This window comes from Chaetomium globosum, genomic scaffold, assembly GCF_000143365.1.
Source record: "Chaetomium globosum CBS 148.51 scaffold_1 genomic scaffold, whole genome shotgun sequence".
Taxonomy (NCBI): Eukaryota; Fungi; Ascomycota; class Sordariomycetes; order Sordariales; family Chaetomiaceae; genus Chaetomium; species Chaetomium globosum.
This window is the reverse complement of record NT_165976.1, coordinates 1,666,916-1,683,517: the sequence shown is the minus strand read 5'-3', so window position 1 is coordinate 1,683,517 and position 16,602 is coordinate 1,666,916. Positions and strand designations below refer to the sequence as shown.

The 16,602-nt window shown below is 55.7% G+C and overlaps 6 protein-coding genes across 6 annotated transcripts; 3 read left to right on the top strand and 3 right to left on the bottom strand.

Annotated features, from left to right (window-relative positions):
• Nucleotides 1-140: 140 nt before the first annotated feature.
• Nucleotides 141-2,226, top strand: CHGG_00557 (uncharacterized protein; the record flags this gene model as incomplete). Its single annotated transcript, XM_001219777.1, has 5 exons — nt 141-209; nt 366-955; nt 1,099-1,884; nt 1,993-2,099; nt 2,174-2,226. 5 exons carry the CDS (start codon nt 141-143, stop codon nt 2,224-2,226), a joined length of 1,605 nt encoding a protein of 534 aa, XP_001219778.1.
• Nucleotides 2,227-4,585: 2,359 nt separating this feature from the next.
• Nucleotides 4,586-5,667, bottom strand: CHGG_00556 (uncharacterized protein; the record flags this gene model as incomplete). Its single annotated transcript, XM_001219776.1, has 3 exons — nt 4,586-4,806; nt 4,864-5,482; nt 5,584-5,667. The coding sequence occupies 3 exons, from the start codon at nt 5,665-5,667 to the stop codon at nt 4,586-4,588; spliced, it is 924 nt and encodes a 307-aa protein (XP_001219777.1).
• Nucleotides 5,668-5,952: 285 nt separating this feature from the next.
• CHGG_00555 (uncharacterized protein) lies at nt 5,953-6,501 on the top strand (the record flags this gene model as incomplete). The annotated part of the gene is made up of 2 exons (XM_001219775.1): nt 5,953-5,958; nt 6,163-6,501. 2 exons carry the CDS (start codon nt 5,953-5,955, stop codon nt 6,499-6,501), a joined length of 345 nt encoding a protein of 114 aa, XP_001219776.1.
• Nucleotides 6,502-9,064: 2,563 nt separating this feature from the next.
• Nucleotides 9,065-9,766, bottom strand: CHGG_00554 (uncharacterized protein; the record flags this gene model as incomplete). Its single annotated transcript, XM_001219774.1, has 3 exons — nt 9,065-9,358; nt 9,437-9,586; nt 9,662-9,766. The coding sequence occupies 3 exons, from the start codon at nt 9,764-9,766 to the stop codon at nt 9,065-9,067; spliced, it is 549 nt and encodes a 182-aa protein (XP_001219775.1).
• Nucleotides 9,767-11,517: 1,751 nt separating this feature from the next.
• CHGG_00553 (uncharacterized protein) lies at nt 11,518-13,160 on the bottom strand (the record flags this gene model as incomplete). Its single annotated transcript, XM_001219773.1, has 3 exons — nt 11,518-11,805; nt 12,000-12,823; nt 12,878-13,160. The coding sequence occupies 3 exons, from the start codon at nt 13,158-13,160 to the stop codon at nt 11,518-11,520; spliced, it is 1,395 nt and encodes a 464-aa protein (XP_001219774.1).
• Nucleotides 13,161-13,906: 746 nt separating this feature from the next.
• Nucleotides 13,907-15,343, top strand: CHGG_00552 (uncharacterized protein; the record flags this gene model as incomplete). Its single annotated transcript, XM_001219772.1, has 2 exons — nt 13,907-13,942; nt 14,084-15,343. The coding sequence occupies 2 exons, from the start codon at nt 13,907-13,909 to the stop codon at nt 15,341-15,343; spliced, it is 1,296 nt and encodes a 431-aa protein (XP_001219773.1).
• Between the last annotated feature and the right edge of the window lie 1,259 nt (nt 15,344-16,602).

Below are 16,602 nucleotides of genomic sequence, written 5' to 3'. Positions count from 1 at the left end.
AATTGCCTCACAACAATCGACGGTCTCGAGAGGCAAAATCACATCAACCACCCGGATTTTTCAATTGGGGAGAGACAACAAAAAAAACAGGGCTTTTACCATCGACTCCTTGAGACACTACGAAATTCCCCCCCAAAAAAATGGCACCGATTACCGACGACGAATGGGCCGACCTCGTCGCCCACGAACTTCCCAAGACGACGGACCCGGTCATGTATAGTTATCTCGAAAGCCGCCGCGCCTTGGTAGCCGAGGAACAGAAACAGCGGAGCGGTACTGCGATTCTCTAGTTATTTCCTCTGTTACATTGACCCCCGTCCAGCTCATCTCCTAACCACAACAGGATAGACTATACCTTCCAACAGGCGCTGTCACCCATTGCGAAGAAGGCGCGTGACATCCTATTTAGGATTCGCCTTGAAGAGATACGATCTTCGGGTCCCCCACCCTCCAAGGAGAAGGCAAAATCGTGGCAAATAATCAGGCGTATGCCGAAGGGTGCACTGCTCCGCGCCCATTGCCATTCCCTTGTCGACATCTCTCATCTTCTTGAGGTTGCCTTGGGCACGCCGGGCATATGCATTTCATGCCCCGACGGTAACCTCGCCACCCAATATGCCAGGAACGAAGGGGGTCTCCGTATCCAGTTCAAGGCCAAGACGAACCCCGACGATGCTTCAATCTGGGGCGCCGACTACGCGCCCGGCACCTACATCGCCCTTTCCAAGGCCGCGGACGATTATCCCGAGGGAGGCAGACAGGGATTCGTCGAGTGGTTCAAGGGGAGATGCATGAACTCCACGCAGGACTCCAATCTCCGGATGCATCGGGGGACACCGTTGACTTACTCAGAAGCCATTAACGGCATGATTTACTATGAGCCGATTTGGCGGGCGTTCCTTCAACGGCTCATGGTAAATCTTGTTGAGGACGGTGTCTACTGGCTGGAGCTTCGGTGAGCATACCATCCTTCCGGGTCTGCACAATGGGCCCGGCCCATATGTTATTTCCCCCCTTTCATTGTAGTTTCACCGCGACGCTCGGTGGCCAAAGTGGAAGGAGGCCGGCACTGCTCGGCCGCTAACACCAAGGAAACAGTCTTACATTTCCATTCGGCTATTACCGCGAAGGATCACAGGCGTCGGACCCGGACCACGACCACCTGTTCCAAGCAATTGGAGAAGAGGTGGCCAGATTTCAGGCCACCGACTCCGGCCGGCGATTCTGGGGACTCCGTGTCATGTGGTCGACCTCGCGCCGCCAGGATCCACGGTCGATCATCGAGGACGCCGATAGCTGTATATCAACGAAGCTTCTGCGACCGCAATTGGTGGCCGGATACGACCTCGCAGGCCCTGAGAACCTCGGTAGGCCGCTGGCAGGCCTGCTCCCTGAGTTGTTCTGGTTCCGGAAACAGTGCGCCGTCGAGGACGTCCAGATCCCCTTCTTCCTCGGCGCGGGAGGATCGCTCCATGATAACGACGCCACCACGGAGCGCAACCTCTTCGATGCTCTGCTTCTCGGGACACGACGAATCGGGAACGCCGTGGCTCTGCACAAACATCCACGCTTGGTCGAGGCCGTCAAAGACAAACGGATCCTGGTGGAAACCTGCCCGGTACCCAACGAGGGATTTGACCCGACATCAGGCAGTGTAATGTCCCACCCCCTCCCGACCCTGTTGGCGCAGGGCGTGCCCTGCGCCCTATGCGACGATAATTCCGGAATCCCATCCGGGCAGGGAAAGGATGGTGCTTCGCTGATGACCAACATCTTCTGGTATGCATTTCAAGCGTGGGATAGCATCGACCTCGCCACGTTAGGATCACTAGCCGAGAATAGTGTCCGTTGGGCCGCTTTCGAAGACCAAGACGCGGAGACGTGGTACGCACAGCTTCCTCTTTTGTCATTTCTTCGTGACCTCGTCGGGCGAGTGCCGTGAGAGGATATTCGGCTGCCTGGAGATATTGCGACACTACCTACCACCCTCAGCCGTCGAGGCGTCAAGAGGCAGGCTAACTATTCTTTCCGTGTTCAAGGGCGCGCGACGTACGCGCGGCAAGCGTGGGGGCCGGAACGAAAGCCGCTCGATTACAGCAGTGGGTCGTCGAATGGGAGCGTTTCTGTCTATGGATCGTTACAGAATACAACTACACGTACGACGACGGCGAAGACGGGGATGCCGACATCGTCGGCACACCGGCCACTTCTACGACGAAGGCTTGAGCGGCTTTGGCGGGTGCCAACGCCGCCGGTAGAACGGCCCAGGTCCATGGTCGAGCCTCCAACCCGCCCCCCCCTACCCCAGCGGGCTTTGCCCGGGAATATACAGGTGAGACCGCTGAAACATGGGTTCGGCTGCGGCTTTAGAGTCGTCGAAGGTTCTGCGTGGCATCGCGATGCCGAGAAGTTTCAAGTTACCGGCGCCGTCAGTCATGGCGGCGCAGTGTTGTATTGGGGGCCGAGGCGCGGCTATTTTCTCTCTCTCTCTCTTCGCCCCTGGTAGCTCTCTACCATTGTTTCTCGATCTTCAGCAGACGGCAGTTTCTCTTTGTCGGTGTTTTCGTCGAAGCCGGTTCCTATCCGATGCCCAGCACCAAGGAAGCAGCGAGCGGCTGACGCGAGCCCCAGAGGCGCATCAATCAAAATCCCTTGTAGTATTTCCTGAAAGGATCGCGGTTGAGGATTCATGGCCGAATATTGAGCAGGGAAGAAGGAGCCCATATTTTCTGTCCCTCAAACCCGGAATCCATCTTGAATCCGTCCAATTCTATGATGCATCTTTCATCACGTCGCCCTACCACCAATCGCGAAGCCGACCAGGATTGAATCCCATGACGCGAAGGAGCGCACCCGCTCTGCGAAGCCACTGGGCGCTTGTTTCAACTTTTGACGACAACACATCACGAACTCCGGAAAGCCACCTTGCGCTCAGCCTTGTGCTCCGCGCTTGGGAATCGAGATTGGGTTTGGGGTAAGCCACGAACACCCCTGACTTCGCCGAATCCTCCCTGCCGCCACCACTAAGCAATCGGCCACCACAAACCCAACAACAAGCTCATCTGATCCCCAGCCCTATCGGGAACCCCCGTCCGTCCTCCCCGTCCTCCCCGAGTCCCCGGGCCTGGGCATGCACCCCCCCACAGGGGGAGCACATTCCTGCCTGTAATACGTTTACACCCGCCGTTACACCAGCCGTTCCATAGTTACACCACGCTGGCAAAAGTAACAACGCCGCACACGTTGCGTCGGTAAAAACGCAGATGTGCTCACGCATCCAGCCTTACGCGTCAGGTCACACTCGAGGAGGACAAGGTGGAAATCTTTGACTAATAACTCGATTTGTCACGAGGGACTCTATGTATAGACTTTTCTTTTTTTTTTTTTATGTTCAGGCGACCCCCCTTTGGGACAGAACAGAACAGATAACTTGCAGCTGTAACGTGCACTTGCAGCACCCTTCCGTTTCTAGTAAGTAAGTGACTCCAGAAAGCGGAATCTCAAGGGGGGGATCGGGACCGAGCAAACCGAACGCACAGGAGTTATCTCCAAAGTAAACTATCGGAGGTGCAAAACCAACAGACAGAGCACGGTAAGGTAACTGAAATACACGGTAACTAAATACATAACCAGTAAAGAAATTATGGGTCGCCGATGGGATGCTGCAGCTCAGGGTAGCTAACCGCCAGGAATCAAAGCCCTGGGGGGTGGAAGCTTGTCGACCCGGGCCGAGGACTGGGCCAATTTTAAAATCACATGATCTGCCGCTGTAACCACCCCGAACAGTGGTGTTGCTGCAAAGAGAAGGGGGGTGGTGAAGAGGGGGGATACCTCTGGAAGAAGTACGTATCGTATTGTATTGTATTGGATTACGCATTGGAATGTGTATTGTATGTACATACCTACCCAGGTAGAGATGGACATGTGCCCGGCGTTATTATATATCTCCGGCTTAAGTGTCCGAACCGGAGAGATTACGCGACGGGGAGCACCTCCACGATCGGAGCCCGATGGTGTGAGGTAAGATTCAGAACATGGGAACGAGTGTTTGGAATGACGCAAACGCCCGAAATTTTTGAGATGCCGGATTTAAGCCGCCAAACATCGAGAGGTGCGGCGTAGGCTCCCGAGAAGGTTTGGGGGCATATGATTCGGGTTCGGCCGAACTCCAGGCCACAGGGCATGCAACATGCAGCGTGTGTGACATGCAGGGTGGGTGCCTCTGAGGCAAGGTCCATGTGCCCCGTCAAGCCACGAATGAATGGATGTACTGCGGCAGGTTTCGGGAAACGTGTTTTTGGCTCAAGGAAATATGTATTGGTTTGACCAGGAGAAATCTATCTATCGCTATAGTTGAAATCGTACATGTCAAGGAAAACAAAGAGCAAAAAAAAAGACAGAAAACGAAAAAAACAGTGACCCCGATAACCAAAAAAAAAAAAAAACAAGGAAACAGGGGTATGGTAAGGATATCAAATCAGGCAAAGAATACACGGCACAGCTGTGCGTGCCCCAGTCGTTACGCATGATACCAGATGACGTACGAAAAAACACCAGGAAAGTAAAAAAACTCGGGGTGTGTGCCTTAGATACTGGCCGCCCAAACGTTATCCAGCCACCCCCTAAAGGTTAGAGGTTGCACCTGGGTAGCTTCGTTGAGGTTGGTCTGACGGACGTGATACCGACCGTTGGCTGTCTGAAGGAGCCTCTGGAAATAGTACCACTGCGCCCAGTCGCCGCTCTGCTGGCATGCTTCGGCTTGGGCTTCCACTTCCTGGTAGTGACGGGTGACAAGACTGATGGGAACTAGAGGAATGTTAGTATGAGGATCAAGACGGAGGAGAAAGAAAAAACTAAACTAACCTCCAAGGGCGTTGGAACATGTTTCCACCAACTCCTGAACTGTCACGGAATCTCCTCTCATCCTAAACTCCTTGGGCCAGTTGTCGAGACCCAGGTCGAGGGCGGCCGTAACAAACTGTGCGACGTCATACACCGAGGTCATGGAGATTCGGACGGGCCTGCCACTCGAATTCCCCGGGATAATCTCCGCTCTCGCGTCCTGGAGGTTGACCAGGTAGTCGTCCGGGCCCTGTATGCCGCTCCCGGCGCCGATTCCGTAGGTTTGTAAACCACCTGGGCCAAAGCGTTCCATAAATATGCCGCAAGAGAAGACGGTGTAGCGTAGTCTATGCGACTTGGACTGCGACCAGCCCTCCAGGAGCTGAAGGGCCGACTGCGAGCCGCGGTCGAGGGGGTCGTTCGCCGGCCTGTGACTGAGATCGCCCTCGAACTCGGACGGGACGAAGACCCTTACGCGAGCCCGCCGTGCAGCGTCGATAAGGTTGAGCTGCTCGTTGCCGGCGATGGTGGAGATGACCAGGTCCACACCCTGGAGCGTATACCGCAGGTTCTCGACATCGTCGTAGTCGACGATGGCCACCTGGCATCCGGGACAGCATTCCTCGAGCTCGGGGTGCGGCTGTGAGAGAGTGAGCAATGAGATCCTCATCCATACACCAAGGACGGGGGTAGACTGACGTTGCGGGACAGGACCAAGAGAGCATGCGCAGTCTGGCTGACCTGCTGGGCCAGGATCTGGGCAAAGCCGCCAGCACCGGCAATGGCGATTCTCATCATGGCAGGCTGGCTGGATCTATTCTTCATTGTGAGGATGGCGGGTAAGGGGTGGCGGTTGTGACAGTCTGGGAGTCGAAAGGATTGAGGAGGGCGGTTCTTAAGAGCTGGTGATGGCGATGTGTTCTGGGACGGTTGAGGACGGAAGGGAGTCATAAAGCAACTCTTATATCTCAGAGGAGGTCTCTTCATGAAGGCGGTGATCATGGTATAAGGGCACAGCAGAATCGTCCGTAGAAGCCACAGGTCAGGGGCGCAGACTCAAGTTCACGTCATGGGCTCAATGGTAGCCCAAGGCAACCAGAGGATAGGACGATGAGTGTAAGTTGGGAGTTAATGATTGGTACAAGAACGGAAGCAGGGGTGTTGAAAATGCTTGGACCAAGTGTCCAAGGCGGCATCTCGATCCTGGGGGGGGGGTGTGAAGGTGTGCAACGTACACAGGTTGAGGCGAAAGCTTTCTTCTAAGCGGCACAGGGAGGTGTGAGTCGAACGGTTATTATCCCATGTTAAACATGGCTGCAGGCTGGCAGAGGGAAGGTACCTATTAATTCCTTGCCGGGCACCAATACCGATCCCGGTAGCCAGTATGCAGACCCTGAAGGTGTGCCGCATGGTGTACTGCTGGCCATGCCCCTGGGTTTCCCACAACCCACCCGGGGACATTCCTTGTCTTGGAGGACCATCGGTGGTGGAAAAAGGAGGGTACAGCAGGCATCGGCCGGGGGGGGGGGGCCGCTTTCAGAACGGTACGCTGTCACGAATAAGCTGCTGCCGATGAACGAAAACGGCATTGTACGCTCAACACCCGCAGCCCGAAACCGGGGAAAATGGGCATATCGCGGCTCTGATTCGGCCATCTGATTATGGCAGTGAACCACCATACCGTTGCGAAAGTGGAACGGACTAGGCTCCCGCTGTGTGGGTCGAATCGCCGAAGTGTGAGCGTGGACGCCGTTTGGAGCAATTTGGGGGCCCTTCTGGACGGGGGTCGGAAGGGGAAGGGCAGCCGATGGAGCGGAATTCCACCCGTTTGCACGGGGTTGGAAGAATACCTCGATACCTACCTCAGGTTGGTGGGTTTCTCCCGCGAACGAACTCTGGCTGACCAACCAGCCACAATCCATATCTCCCAAGCACATGGAAGCTCAGTTACAGATGGGCCGGCAAGAACGGTCTCAGGAACCGGGCTTCGCCAACGGCGAGCGTGGCAAAGCGGCACTTCAGACGGGCAGGGGTAATTGATAGCATTCTCAAACACGACTTCGCCCGGTTGAGAGAAGAGAAGTAAAAAATAAACAAAACAAAAGGGTGCTGGATTGTGCGTTTCAGAAAGGCTGGCTATGGGACAGACATGCCACAGTTGGGCCCAAATTTAGTGAGACGCTGCGGAAACTAGGTCGGGGAGAATGTGACTGCGCCGAGTCATGGCCCGCATCGGCAGGGCTTTTGTCGCGGTGGGAGATGGCCAAGGAAGGTACCTAGGTACCTACCTAACTGGGGAAGGAGAGAGGAGGCAGGCACAAAATATCATAGGACGATTCGATTACCGTTGTCGACTTAGTCGGCCGCCGCGACTGATAAACATGGGTGTTGCTACCACTGACATCCACAGCGAACGAAATAACCGGAAATTTGGCATCTCGGCTGTCGACTCGCACGGCTACGAAATTGTGAAAAGAAAGCATAAAGACACAATTTTTCGCCAATCGATACAACGTGGTATGCAAGCAAACTTTTCTGGTTCCAAGGGTGTCTGATCGGATGCCAAGTTCGTTATCCGGGATGGCACGAGTCTGGCGATTGCGGACGGGAGGGGCGGAGATGCGCAACTCCTCTCTCAGAGCTTCTTCATTTCGGTGTGACGGTACCCATCCTGGCAGCTGTCAATAGCTTGACAACAGCTCCGCCAGGCCATACCAATGCAGTTACCGCCTATGGAGATGCTGCAGCGTTAGGCTAATTGGGGGCCATATTCCAGGCGCGTTTGTGCACCTGACGGCGGCAAAGTGTTGCCGAGGGAGGCTTGGTAGCTTGTAAATCCCCGGTTCGAAGGATGATGATGATGGCTCAACAAGCAGGCGGCTCAATGGCAAGGGGACCCAAATCCCACCATCAGTGCCGCCGTTTTGCCATTGTGCTTTAGTGTAATGGACAGACGGATCAGGGTGGGAACACTGAAGTCGTCGAATTGCAGAGTAGCAACAACCGATGAAGATTTGGTAATCGGACCCGCTGCGGGAAGGAGCACAGTCTCCACCTTATGCAAGATGGATACCCCCGCAGGAGGTGGCTCGTGCAGTGCCTGCAGATTGGAGCTTGTCCTCGATGGGGCAACCGCAGGGGTTATGCGACCCTCTCCTCATCCCCACAATTTTCTCCTTAACCCCCAAACCTCAAATTTGATTTGTTCACAACCTTTTGGTGTACTTCATACCAAATCAGTCATTTGGAACACGAAAACTACCTCACACCATCGCGATCATCCCATGGTGCCTACCTGCCGTGTGCGGTCTCTGCCTGGGTACCAAGCATTACAAACCATGCAGGGAAGAGGGGGCTAATGGCATGTGAAAAAAGGGTATTGGCCCGTTCAATCCCATGTCGGCGATCGGAACAAATCGTGGGGGCGGCCAAGCGTGAGGCCCCCCTTCGCAAATCAACCTATCGTCGCCAGTCTTTTTTTCAACGACACGCCGAGTTACTAACGTTGATCTTCCTACTGTACTATGTACCTATGTACGGTATGTACGCCACAGTGGCTCCTTCGAGCATCTCTGCCACATGATAGGGCTGCATGGGTTCGAGGCCCCCGATGGTCATCATTAAGGTAGCTGCCGGAATTCAAGACGCCATTGCTACGGCGCGGCGTGCTGCGGCCGATATGCAGGAAACCTGGCGTCATCGTGGGATATCAGCCTTGTATGTTGTTTCAAGCCGAGTGTTGGTTCTTGACCGTGATGCCCCTCGTCCAACGGTTTCGGTGATCTAATTTGAGTCACATGCTTCTGACAGGGACACACCGGCAAACCCACCTCTCTATGGAGATGACGTCCCATGCTCCCAAGCTACCTCATCTAGATGCAAACATCTATGGCGAATTGGCGACGGCGGCCCTCAAACCCAAGGCAGAATAAGGCTCTCCATCGGCCGCCGAGGCTAACCGTCACCGTTGATCACACAGATATCACTCTCATAACGATCCATCATTGGTAAAGTAGCACGACATTCCGCATTCTGCTGCCTGAAACTACTCTATCCATCCCGGCATCTGTGGCCTCTCAAGCCTTGGAATCCCTTCCAAATCTCCGGAGGGTATTTTCACACAAATCCTTCCTGCGCCATGTCCGTCCCACGAAGAGTTAAGCAAACAAAAAAAAAATACCACAAAGGGGACCCCCTTCTCACGACTCCGTCCTCAAAGCTCCTACGACCGGTCCCGCGCCTCGGCCTGCTTCTGGATATCGATCTCGGCCCCGCGCTGCTGCGTCTTGCCCGTGTCGTGCTTGGCCTGGTACTCCTCCTGCTTGGCGCGGTCACCCGTCAAGCCCGCCGCGGCGCTGCCCAAGGCACCCGTCACCCGGTCACCCACGCCGGACGTGAAGTCGTTGATCTGCCCGCGCGCTTCCTGCTCCTGCCCGGCCCGGTTCTGGTCGCGTCCGGCTTGCTTGAGGCTCTGTGGCACACGGGAGATGATCAGTGTCTGAGCGTGAGAGTATGGCTAGCGATGGGGGTTGGGGGGTGGGTGAGAGAACATACCTCGTTGCCGATGGCGCCGCCGAGGAATTCCTTGGCGGACCCGGCCGTCTGGTTCCACGACCCCGGCTGAGCGGTCGGGGTCGTCCTTGGCCACACCAGTCGAGGAGAGGGTCCCGCCCGGAACCTTGACAGCGGCGTGCGATGCGTCGTGCTCGGCCTCGGCCTTTTGCTGCTTGACCTTGCCTTGGGCCTGTTGCCGTAGAGGTTAGCGTTTGTTACGGGTAGCAACAAGGGGGGCAAGGCCGTTGCCTGTGCGTGTGCTCACCTCGTCGCCGGTGCTGCCAAAGAGGCTGCCCGCGGCGTTCTGTACGGCGCCGGTGGCGGAGTCGACGTAGGACTTGAGAGTGGAGGTGTTGTTGTTGGCAGACATGATGATGGTTTGGTGGTTGAGAAAAGGTGTAAGTGGATAGTTTTGTTTTAGTTAATGTTGGTGTGGTGTTGTTGTTGCTGTTGTTTGATGATGTGGAATATGTTGAGAATCTGGAGGTAACTAGATCCCTTATATCTTCATGGTCTCGCCATTGAATCCACCATGGTTCACGTCTGATACCTGATTGTTGCTGGATGTTGGTGTTCGTGATGCATGAGAGTGATGATGTCATAGCAATGACATCATAGCTGACCCCTGGACAGCGCATCAAAGCACATTTTTTGAGATGGACTTTGACATGTGCACATACCGTCGCCACTCATAGGGTCAATTCCACATCAAGGTCCTCTATGCAATGGAGCATTTCAGCTTGTGATGGTTTGAACTTGCATAGGTACCATTCACTCCCACCCTCGCCATAGCAACTCATACAAAGCAAATCCATCGCAATCGGCTGAGCACCGGTTGCTTTCCCCGCAGTGCCCGCACTCACTCACTCGTGATTCGATTTGGAATTGGAGGAGAGCACATGCAAAAGCTTCTAGAAGCCCGCGACACCGCCAATAAACCACCCACTCAAGTGTAAAACATGTACTTTACAGGCAGACTTGAAATACAGTCTCCAATTGGGAATGCCCTCAACCTGGAAGAAGGCCTCTTGCTCCCTCAACGCCTGCACCCATGACCCAGTCAGGCATGCATTCACTTTCGAGACTCGTCGATTTACGAGTCCCAAATGACCTAGCTTCCATTGATGAGCCTCATTGTTTCCAGAACTAAGACCGTCCGCCACCTCTCTGACGTCGCGTCGAGGGTATTCACAGCCACAATTCTCCAGAACATTCGAGCCCTGCATCCCTGGGCGACTCCACCAGCGATGCATGCAAGGCGACCTCAATTGATGTTAGCCCCCCACAAACGGGATTAAACGGAATCAAGAAATTGAGGGAGGATTTCGCGACTAGAAGAAAAAAGACGGCGAAAGAATTGAAACGGCGGGAATCGAAGGATGAGGTTGAGGACGGACGGATTCAGTTCCACCTACCATTGACGTTACACAGCCGGAACCATCCACCACCCCACCAAAGGCCAATGCATCACGACAACAAAGGTAGCCAAGCGCCAAGCACGAAAGAAACCATTCCGTGGTTACTTCGTTCCATTGAATCCCAGACAGGGAGGGGTGACTCTTTGCCAGCGTCGGCCCGGACCGGTCAGAAGGTTCGCACATTCGCAGAGGCCTCCCGGCTAAAACAAACACCTTACCATGCATGAGTCCAAAAAGAGCTTCTTACATACATGCATATACACACACAGCCTTGTCATAGAAGGCTGAAAACAAATGCCTTGGCCGTGTGACACACGTCCTCAGGCCGGTCACGGGACAATAGTTTGGGTGATACCAACTGTTGAAGACGACATGGGATGGGTTCGTTCTGATCGTTTTTCGAATCATTTGCATCCCGGGCCCCGTTTGGCACCACCGGGCCATCGCACGATGCCTTTATGGTTGACGTGCGGCGTCTCCGAAGCTTGTCAGTCACACTCGTACCGGTGAGTAAAGTGCAATGGATCGTGGTCTCATCATCTCTTGGGTCGGCCAACAAATTACACGATATGATACAGATTGCTTGCTTGCTTACTCGCTTGCCCCCCGATACGGCCGAATATCATTGCTCGCCGTTGTCATGTGTCCTGTCAAAATCCACGCCCGACCCACCAGTCCCTTCAAACTCCTTTGAAATTCCAAACTAGTGCTGAGTCCACTCAATCGTGTTGAGGTCGACGCCCTCCTGGACAAGCTCCCACAGGGGGCTGAGCTCACGGAGGAACCCGACGCGCTCCTTGACCGCCTTCAGGACATAGTCGATTTCAGCTTCCGTCGTGAACCGGCCGATGCCGAACCGGATGCTGGAGTGGGCGTTCTCGTCGCTGTTGCCAAGCGCCCGCAGCACGTAGCTGGGCTCAAGCGATGCTGATGTGCATGCACTGCCCGACGATAGCGCAATATCCTTGAGCGCCATGAGAAGGGACTCGCCCTCGACGTAAGCAAACGATACGTTCACGCAAACCGGGGTAGAAGTGGTTGGGGTCGCCGTTCTGGTTGGTGTGTTCCCATGGACAAAAGGCCGTTGAGAAGGCGGTCTGAGAGATACTTGACTCTCTTGTGGTCATACTGTGAACCGTTAACAATGATTCGAGTAGGGGAGGCTAAGGGGAGATGCAAACGTACCTGAATCTCTTCGGCCGCAATCCGGCACGCCTCTCCGAAGCCGACAACTAGAGCAGGGGCAAGCGTTCCGCTGCGCAGACCACGCTCCTGCCCACCACCACTGATGATGGGCTCCAGCCTAACCCTCGGCCGACGGCGGACGTAGCACGCACCTATCCCCTTGGGGCCGTAGATTTTGTGGGATGAGATGGACATCAGATCGACGTTCATGGCGTTGACATCAAGCGGGATCTTGCCCACGGCCTGGGCCGCATCGGTATGGAAGAACACCTTGTTTTCCCGGCAAATCTTACCGATCTCGGCCATCGGTTGGATGACGCCGATCTCGTTGTTGACAGCCATGATGCTAACAAGCGCCGTCTCGGGGCGGATCGCAGCCTTGAGCTTGTCGAGGTCGACGAGTCCGTTGTTGTTGACGGGTAGGTAGGTGACCTCAAAGCCTTCGTCCTGCAGGTTCCGGCAGCTGTCGAGTACGCACTTGTGCTCGGTCTGAGTGGTGATGATGTGCTTCTTCTTCCCTGACCGGCCGAAGAACCTGGCCACGCCCTTGATGCTCATGTTGTTGCTCTCGGTGGCGCCGCTGGTGAAGATGATTTCCTTGGGATCCGCGCCGATCAATTTCGCAATGTATTCTCTGGCTTGCTCGACGGCATGCTCACTCTCCCAGCCATAGGCGTGTGTCCTCGAGTGGGGATTGCCGAAAACGCCGGTGTAGAATGGAAGCATGGCGTCGAGAACCCGGGGATCTAGTGGTGTGGTGGCCTGCATGTCGAGATAGATGGGCCGTTGGCCCTCGTCTAGCTTGACGGCCTGCTTTAGGACATCTAGCCTCGGATATTAGCTCTATCCGGCTCGGTTTGCGCGCGGCGATGTCTTACCAGCCATCGGGCTGACGTGCGTCGTTGACCCATTCTGAGTCGTCTCGAGTGTCGCTCCCGCCTTCTCCAGCTCGGCTCTATCTAGTCGGATAGCTGTGTCCACCTGGACCTGCGCATGGTCGGCTTTGCTCTGGGTCACATAACACCTCTGGCAGGTGTTGCGCGCCGCAGCGGTCGTCGGCCGCGATAAGATTGGAACGCCGCGCCGCGTTACGGCCGGAACTGATGTCCTCGATGCCAGGCGCGACGCCTGCCGGAGGACTGATGGTGCGATATTGGCCATGATAACGTGGGGTTCGTGACGATGGCGATGCCCAGGAGAAAAAGTTCAGGGCTTGGAATGCGGGATGAACGGAGCTATCGGTTTTGTGGCGGGTCTCCCCACTGCGGGAAAGGTGGGATTGGCATCCAAAGAAGTCGCCAATGGGTGTTGTTTTCTGGCCTCTGGTTGGCTCTATTGGGATATGCCCCCACTATTTACCGATCCCGGACATAAATCGCCGGATTCTGTCTGCTGTCAGCCCCAAGAATGACGAACTCGACAGGAGCGGTCAGTTTTGCGATTTGCGGCCGGGATTGCCAGGACGGGACTGTGTTAGCGTACTTATCTTACCAACGCGCCGGAGTAAGCAGCATCAAGATCAAGCAACAACTCATCTAACTACTTCGTAACTCTTATGAATAGTTGATCAACTCCTGAACGTGTTGTCTCATTGTGCTCGGCATTTCAATCCCGAACCGGACGACTTCATTGGCAGCAGCTCAGGCTTGGCAGAGGGTCAAATTCGGTCTTTGGCGGCCGGCAGCGCCACCTTCCATCAGCCAAGGAAATCTGAAGCCCGGCTCCGCCCCGAGAACATCGTCATCGCCCCGAACGCCGTCAGGCGCAATTCTCGAGAGAGGTCCCCTAAAACTCCCCACAGAGGCCCCGAAGCCGACCACAACTTCACAACATTCAATACGAACCAAGGACCGCGTTTTCCATTCAATAGCCATATCCCACCAATCTAGACGAATAATCGCCAAAGAATGAGTTTTAAGGGTCTACAGAAGGGGTTGGCTCGCGTAAGTTTTGTTGCTGCCCCGCAGTGCCCTAAACTTCCCTAGAGTTTCCATCCAGTTTGACACCGTCTCTTCCTCCAACCCTACAGCCGAGCGACATCCATGGATGCTCCAAGAAACTGACCTCGGACACCACGACTACAGGCACCCCAACAATTCAAGGTGAAATTCAACATTGGCGAGCACACTAAGGATGCCGTCTACATCGACTCGGAGCGCCGGTTCGACGAGCTCGAGACCGAGACAAAGCGGTTGCACGATGAGAGTCGAAAGTACTTTGACGCCATCAACGGCATGCTCGCGCACCAGATCGCCTTCTCCCAAGCTATGACCGAGATCTACAAGCCGATTAGCGGCCGGATGTCGGATCCCGACTCGCTCGTGGTGCACGGGAACCCCGAGGGGATCCGGGCGTGCGAGGAGTATGAGGCCGTGGTTAAGGACCTGCAGGAGACGCTGGCGCCGGAACTCGAGATGATCGAGAGCAGGGTGATCCGGCCGGCCGACGAGCTTCTCGACGTGATCAAGGTGATCCGCAAGACGGCCATAAAGCGCGAGCACAAGAAGCTCGACTACGACCGCCGCCGCGCCACGCTCAAGAAGCTCCAGGAAAAGAAGGACAAGACGGCTAAGGACGAGAAAGCCACTTGGAAGGCCGAGAACGAATTGGAGGAGTCGACCCAGGAATTCAACTACTTCAACGACCTTCTCAAAGAAGAGTTGCCCAAGTTGTTCGCTTTGGAACGCGAGTTTATCCAACCGCTGTTCCAGTCCTTCTACTACATGCAACTCAACATCTTCTACACCCTCCACGAGCGCATGCAGCAAGTAGATATCGGCTACTTTGACCTGACGCTCGACGTAGAGGAGGCCTTCCTAAAGAAGCGCGGCGACGTGCAGGAACGTGCCGAGGCGCTCTCCATCGTCAAGTTCAAGACCAGCGGCCAGAAGCGCCCGCCCAAGTACGGCCCGAAGCCGCGCCTCGAGGGCCCCAAAACAGCCGGCCTTCTCACCGCGGGACCATCCCCCGCCCTCCCCCACCGGCACCCCCGAACTCGAACCCGCCCCCTCCGCCGGCACCGCCGCCGCCGCCCTCCCCGTACCCACGACCTCCGCCCCAGCCGCGCGCGCAAAATCCCCCGTCCCCTCCGCGCTCCGCCCCTCCTGGCAACCCCGCCAAAGCGAAACCTCGGAGCACCCGCCGCCGCCGTACTCGCCGGGCCCCGTGTCCCCCGCGCTGGCCGCCGCTGCCGCCGCCAAGTCCAAGCCGCCGCCGCCCAAGCCCAAGCCGAGCCGGCTGTCGGCGACGCCCGCCGCGCCCAAGGTCGAGACGGTTACGGCCCTGTACGACTACGCGGCGCAAGCCGAGGGGGATTTGAGTTTCCGCGCGGGCGACATCATTGAGGTGGTGGCGCGCACGCAGAATGGGAATGAGTGGTGGACGGGACGGGTGCAGGGGAGGGAGGGGCAGTTTCCAGGTGGGTTATACTCCTTTCTTTTTTTTTTCTGGTTTGTTTGATTGAACGGGTGACTGACTAGTTTGTGGGTGAATAGGGAATTATGTGCAGTTGAATTCGTAACGCCGACGCCGATAACTCCGGGAAAAAAGGATATCGGACATCTAGATCGAGCGGACGGACAACTGAACACGTGAAGGGGGGACCTGTCTTGTCTCGTCTTCGTCCTTGGAAGAGAGGTGGGCAGAGCACCAATGACGGGGGTACTATGCTCCCCTGTTCTGTTCTATTTCCGCCGTGGGGACGGGCTCGTGTGGGCGCGCGGGGGGGCAAGGCAGGACAAGGGCCCTCAACACCACACGCGTGGGATGAGCGCCTTGTCAACTTGTGGGTGTGTGGTTAGGTTCACGGGGTATGAGATGGACTTGTGTGTCATGGGGAGCAGAGGAATGGGGGCGGGTACCAAGGAGAGATGGCGAGGCATGGCATGGCATGGCATGGCGTGGCGCTGTGGTTTTTGTCTGTGACGTAACTGACTCGAAGAAAGCGGGCTGGATTCTGGCAGGCGATGGCGTTGCTGTGTGTTTTCTGTGGTGTCTGCGTGTGCGTGTGTCTCTGTTATGCGCTATATTTACCTTCGTTATACCAGTGGCGTTTACTATGGAGGTTCTAGATAAACAAAACCTGTGGGGGTTGGGGGAGTTGGTAGAAGGGGAATATTAAGAGGTTCAGGCTGACAGCCCTTACGTGGGAGTCCAATGGTGATCCTTAGACGGACTGTGAAGCTGCCGTGTTTCAGAGCTAGTTGTCTGAAGTCGACGTCCCTTTTGATGGGGGTTTGTATGCGGCGCTTGTTTCATCCGCCAAATCAGAAGCCACAATACCCATTCGGCTGACCGAAGATAACCATTTTTCATTTTGGGGAATGGAGAGGTGGTGATGATTTTGCTGGTTGGTTCGTTATCTAGCACGTGGGATTCACAAACGCTGTTGGTTTGATACTCCCATCATGGCTCCCACGGATTGCATGTCTCTTCCCATCGGCGGGTTGACCAGTTTGTCAAATGTCCCCCCCCCCCCCCACGCCACGCCTTGCTCACAGCGTGGGGAGCACCGATTAGGTGATGGTTGGTGGGAATGAGGGAAGCAAGAGCGGGCAATACATCAGTTCGAAGGGGATGTGGTTAACCATGGTATTCGGTGAGC